This window comes from Trichechus manatus, unplaced genomic scaffold (genome assembly GCF_000243295.1).
Source record: "Trichechus manatus latirostris isolate Lorelei unplaced genomic scaffold, TriManLat1.0 scaffold00090, whole genome shotgun sequence".
In the NCBI taxonomy this organism is placed as follows: Eukaryota; Metazoa; Chordata; class Mammalia; order Sirenia; family Trichechidae; genus Trichechus; species Trichechus manatus.
Window position 1 is genome coordinate 9,955,745 of NW_004444026.1, and position 6,000 is coordinate 9,961,744.

Here is a 6,000-nt window from a genome sequence, read left to right on the forward strand (position 1 = left end):
ACAAAAGCAGGTTTAAGTATGACAAAATCAAAGAAAAATTTATTATAGAAATGCATACTATAAGGTAGGCCTGTAAATTTGGCTGCGCCTCCTAGTGGCTAAAACACTGTCCATTAAATTATTCAATTAGAAACTTATCAATAGCTCAGGAGGAACAAGATTTTCTTAACACTGAATTCCAAGGCAAAATTTCTTTCAGATAACTGAGTGATGGGAGAAAAGACCATCTTTAACAACATCCCCATAACAAAGTCAATAAATGAATTCTGTATGCCTAGTGTTTTCAGGAATATTCCTATGAGATATTTTTGCAAATAAATGGGAGCTTTTCTTCTCAGTTTATATGACGAATGAAAGGTTCTTTCTGAAACTAACAACAGGCTTTTAAAAAAACTTCATTGCCTTTGGGATGTATTTTATAGTATTATAGTTCATTCCTACGTTCTTCCCTTGAAGAGTGCTTCACAGACTAAAACATCTCACTGAAGGGGAAGGTATCCTGCTAATCCAATGAAATTTTCCACTTGCAGCTTCTACTCTCCATTTGGGTTCTTAAACCACTCCATAGAATTGATCATCCTCCTTCTCACACCTCAGAGGCTTACCATTATCATGTGCTTAATATAACCACCTCTCAGGTCCCAGCATCCACGCCCTTTACTGTAAACTACGTTAATCCCAGTATAATTCACCTTGCACCATTACTTTCTTTCTGTGGCAGGCACCCCACCGGGCCTTTGAAGAATAAAGGTGTTAAACAGAAGTGTAGCACAACTTCTAAGATTGTTCACTTGGGGTTTAGTTTTTTTTTTTCTCCCTTTGAGATCTGTTTCTGTGACTGTTCACTTGAGATTTAGATCCTTCCCACCCACCCCTTACCTCCTGCCAAGATCTGTTTCTGTGGCACCAAAATCTCTGGTTTTACAGTGCCAGTGATTAGGTACCATCACTCAACCTCCCCATACTGACGGGTCAGAATCAGGCTGTGTTCTGGGAGTCAGTCCTTCTCACACACAATTATAGAAGCAATGGGGTCCTCACAGAGTTAGAGCCATCCTGTTCCAGAAGTGAGAAAAATCATAAAGATGACACAGCTGAAGAATACTTCTATGTTCTTTATCAGCTGCTTGCTGAAATCCAATGACACATAAACTAGCATATAATCCTTGCACTGGAACGGTCGCTGCTAGAGACACAGGTCTAAATCAAGAGCTCTTAACCACTTCGCCACCAGGGCTCCAGGTAGTACCCTTTACCTAAAAGGTCATCAAATAGGTCTTAAGTACTTTACAGTACTGAATGTTAAGGAAGCTTTGTGTGGGGGTAGGAGATAGGCAGACTGATTAACCAAAGGAGAATTTGAAATAGCCATTTATTTGATAAATAATATCTACTAGACTTCCATTTTGTGCACAAGGAAACATGCAAGATACTAAGTTCCCACTTAGGTCTCTGAACCATGCAAGATACTATGTTCCCACTTAGGTCTCTGTTGCTTTCACTATTATCACCACTCCTCCAGCCCTGAGACCTCAAATCTCAGAGAAGACAGGGGCCTGCAGGCAGGCCCTCCTTCTGACCTTCCAGATCCAAAGGACTTTTTTTAGTCTTTATCATTATTGATCTGTTGTTACTACTTTACCTATTCTAGGCCTCTAGAGGCAGCTTTTTTTAAAATTTTTTTTTTTAAATTGTTGTAGTTTAAGTGGAAGTTTACAATTCTAGCTAGTCTCTCATACAAAAATTTATACATCCATTGTTATGTGACCCTAACTGCTCTCCCTATACTGTGACAGCACACTCTTCCTTTCTACCCCTGATTTCCCGTGTCTATTCAACCAGCTCCTAACAGTCTCTGCCTTCTCATCTCACCTCTAGACAGAAGCTGCCCAGTTAGTCTCATGTATTTACTTGAGCTAAGAAGCACACTTCTCACGAGTTATCATTTTATGTCCCACAGTCCAGTCCAATCTTTGTCTGAAGAGTTGGCCTCGGAAACTGTTTTAGTTCTGGGTTGACAGAGAGTCCAGGGGCCATGCTTTCTGGGATTCCTCCAGTCTCAGTAAGACCATTAAGTCTGGTCTTTTTACTAGAATTTGAGTTCTGCACCCCACCCTTCCCCTGCTCCATCAGGGACTCTGTTGTGTTCCCTGTCAGGGCGGTCATTGGTGGTAGCCGGACACCATCCAGTTCTGGGCTCAAGCTGATGAAGTCTCCGATTTATGTGGCCCTTTTTGTCTCTTGGGCTAACACTTACCTTGTGTCTTTGGTGTTCTTCATTCTCCTTTGCTCCAGGTGAGTTGGGACCAATTGATGCATCTTAGATGGCCGCTTGCTAGCTTTTAAGACCCTACATGCCACTCACCAAAGAAGGATGCAGAACATTTTCTTAATAAACTTTGTTATGCCAATTGACCTAGATATCCCCTGAAAGCATGGTCCCCAGACTCCCGCCCCTGCTACTCTGTCCCTCGAAGGGTTTAATTGTATTCAGGAAACTTCTTAGCTTTGGTCTTGTGCTGACTTCCCCTGAAGTGTGTGCTGTCCTTCCTTCCACCGAAGATAATTCTTGCCTACTATCTAGTTGGTGAATAACCTCCACCCTCCCTCCCCACCCTCGTAACCATCAAAGAATGTTTTCTTCTGTGTTTAAAACTTTTCTTGAGTACTTATAATAGTGGTCTTATACAACATTTGTCCTTCTGTGATTGACTAAATTCACTCGGCATAATGCCCTCCAGATTCCTCCATGTTATGTTTCACGGCTTCATTGCTGTTCATTGTTTGGTAGTATTCCACTGTGTGAATATACCACAATTTGTTTATCCATTCTTCCGTTGATGGGCACCTAGGTTGTTTCCATCTTTTTGCTATCGTAAACAGTGCTGCAGTGAACATGGGTGTGCATATATCTATTCGTGTGATGGCTCTTATTTCTCTAGGATATATTCCAAGGAGCCGGATAGCTGGATCATTCGGTACTTCTATTTCTAGCTTTTTAAGGAACCATCAAATAGATTTCCCAAGTGGTTGTACCATTTTACATTGCCACCAACAGTGTATAAGTGTTCCAGCCTCTCCGCAACCTCTCCAGCGTTTATTATTTTGTGTTTTTTTGGATTAAAACTAGCCTTGTTGGGGTGAGATGGCATCTCATTGTAGTTTTGATTTGCATTTCTCTAATGGCTAACAATCGTGAGCATTTCTTCACGTGTCTGTTAGCCACCTGAATGTCTTCTTTGGCGAAATGCCTGTTCATATCCTTTGCCCATTTTTTAACTGGGTTGTCTTTTTGTTGTTGAGGTTTTGCAGTATTCTGTAGATTTTGGAGATTAGACGCTGATCGGATTTGTCATATTCAAAAATTTCTTCCCAGTCTGTAGGTTGTCTTTTTATTCTTTTGGTGAACTCTTTTGATGAGCATAAGCATTTGATTTTTAGGAGCTCCCAGTTATCTAGTCTCTCTTCTGGTGCTTGTGCATTGTTACTTATGGTTTGTATTCTGTTTATGTCATGTATTAGGGCTCCTAGTATTGTCCCTATTTTTTCTTCCATGATTTTTATTGTTTTTGATTTGATATTTAGGTCTTTGATCCATTTTGGGTTAGTTTTTGTGCATGGTGTGAGGTATGGATCTTGTTTCAGTTTTTTGCAGATGGATAACCAGTTATGCCAGCACCATTCGAGGCAGCTGTCTTGTCTACTCTGCTTCTTAGCTCTTAAAACAACTCCTTCTCAGGATCCTTCAAGTTGCTTCCTTCTCTGCCAATCCCAGCTACACTTCCATTCCTAAGGGTTCCTTCTGTTGTGACTCTATTCTCTTCTAACTGTACTCACTCTTTCTGCTCAATTGCATTCTATTGCTTCAAATGCCAAATAACTCAAAAAATTTTCTCCACCCCAGGCTTCAACTGCCCACTAGATCTCTTCATCTGAATGTCATACCAAAAAAAAAAAAAAAAAAAAAAAAAAAACCCCAGTGCTGTCAAGCTGATTCTGACTCACAGCGACCCTATAGGACAGAGCAGAACTGCCCCATAGGGTTTCCAGGGAGTGGCTGGTAGATTGAAACTCCTGACCTTTTGGTTAGCAGCTGAGCTCTTAACTGCTACGCCACCGGGGCTCCTATAGGACCATGAAAAAAAATTCTAAAAGTGAACTCTTCAGTTGTAATCTTCACCCCTTTTTCTCCCAACCAGCCCCTCCTCCTGTAGTCCCAATTCTCGATTCCACCAAGCTGCTCAAACCAGAAACCAAGGAATCATGCCTGAGTCCTACTTCTCTTTCTACCTTCCAGATCCAATTTCTTACCAATTCCTTTAATTTCTTTGTCCTCAGTTTATCTAAAATCTGCCTTTACTTCATTGCGTCTGCTTGTGGTCAGGTTCTTACGTCCTATCTCTTACCTAGTTTGTCAGAACAGCAACCTAACTAGTCTCCTATCTGCAGTCTCAACCCAGTGAGCTAGCACAGATTCTTCATCTGAAGTAGATAAACACATGCCACCCCCTGCCTCCCGGGTACATGATAATGCCACTCTTGTACTAAAAACCCTCCAATGGCTCCCAGCTCACTTAAAGTAAAAGCCAAAGCCTTCCTAGGACCTACAGAGTCCTACCGGATCTGGCCACCTGTTAACCACTCTGATGTCATCTTCCACTACTCTCTGCCTCTTCCTCCACTCCAGCCACACTGGCTTTCTCACTGTCTTCAAACATGCCAGGCGCTCTCCGAATCTGCTACTTTCTCTGCTTGGAAATAAACTGTATGGTGTACTTTCTCACTTCCTTCAGGCCTTTACTCATGTTACCTTCTTAGTGAGGCCTTGCCTGGTCACCCAATTTATAATTGCAAGCTCTCTTCTCTCTCCGTCTCTCTTCCTTGCTTTATTTTTTTCTTCTTAGCATTTACTTATTTATTAGGTACTTACATAATGTGCCAGGCCCTGTTCCAAGCACTTTACAAATATCTACTCCTCATAACAGCCTAGAAGGTAGGTGCCATTATCATAACATTTTGCAGATGATGCAGAGAAGTTAAGTAACTTACCAAGGTCAAACAGCTAAAAATGACAGAGCTGGGATTAAAAATTTCTGTGGTGATGTCACACTCTTCTAACTTTACTCACTTTTCCTGGTCAATCACCTTCAAGTTTCAGAGTTCTGGGACCTAGAAAGGTAAAGAACCTCTACACCAGAGCAATCTTTCTAAAACAAACAGGAATCATAACAGCCCCCACCCCCCAACTTTTCTCTCTCATTTAGGACAAGTCCTAGCTCCTCAGGATGGTACAAGAAATCCTTCATGATCTAGTCCTGTCCTGTTCAATACGGTAGCCACTTGCCACTTGTGGCCATTTAAACTAATTAAAATTATTGATTAAAACTAAATACAATAAAAAATTCAGGTCCCCAACTGCACTAGCCACATGCTCATCAGTCACATGTAGCCTCTATATTAGCACAAATATAGATCACTGACATTGCTGCAGAAAGTTCCTTTGGACAGCACTGATCTAGTCCTGGCCCATCTTTCTAGTTTCATCCCGACAGACTGCTATATGTGCTCTATGTTCCAACCACACTAAAAGCAAGCTGCAGATCACTGAAAGGCCCCACAGTGCTCTGCATTTGCAGAATGAACCTGTCTCTCTTGAGATTATCTATTGGCACTCCTACATATTCTCATGACACCAGTCAAGCGTTCTTTCTCTGCAAGGGCAAAATGAAATAGCTCCTTTAGTGAAAAATGCAGGAGGCAATAAAACAGACATTAGCAAACCCTCCAATCACAAACAAAATCACAGACAAATAAACAAATGAGACTCTGGATGAGCTAGATCTCTGAATCAAAAAAGGTAGGTCTCTTTAGGAGAGCAAGAGTCCAAAGTGAAGTGAAGGATGCTGGGTGGCACTAACACTCAGTTGTGGGAAAAAGTTACATGAAGATATACTTGATTCATTCTGTTTGGAGATGAATGCATGTAATTGCATTTATGAT

General features: G+C 41.4%; 1 protein-coding gene across 2 annotated transcripts in view; it reads right to left on the minus strand.

Annotated features, from left to right (window-relative positions):
* ENTPD4 (ectonucleoside triphosphate diphosphohydrolase 4) overlaps positions 1–6,000 on the minus strand; it is a 29,002-nt gene that overhangs the window by 19,185 nt on the left and 3,817 nt on the right. For both annotated transcript variants that reach the window (XM_023736693.1, XM_004382132.2), the window contains exon 2: positions 956–1,056. In XM_023736693.1, coding sequence (XP_023592461.1) covers positions 956–963 — 8 coding nt within the window. In that variant the 5' untranslated portion in view covers positions 964–1,056. The remainder of the gene's footprint in view (positions 1–955; positions 1,057–6,000) is intronic.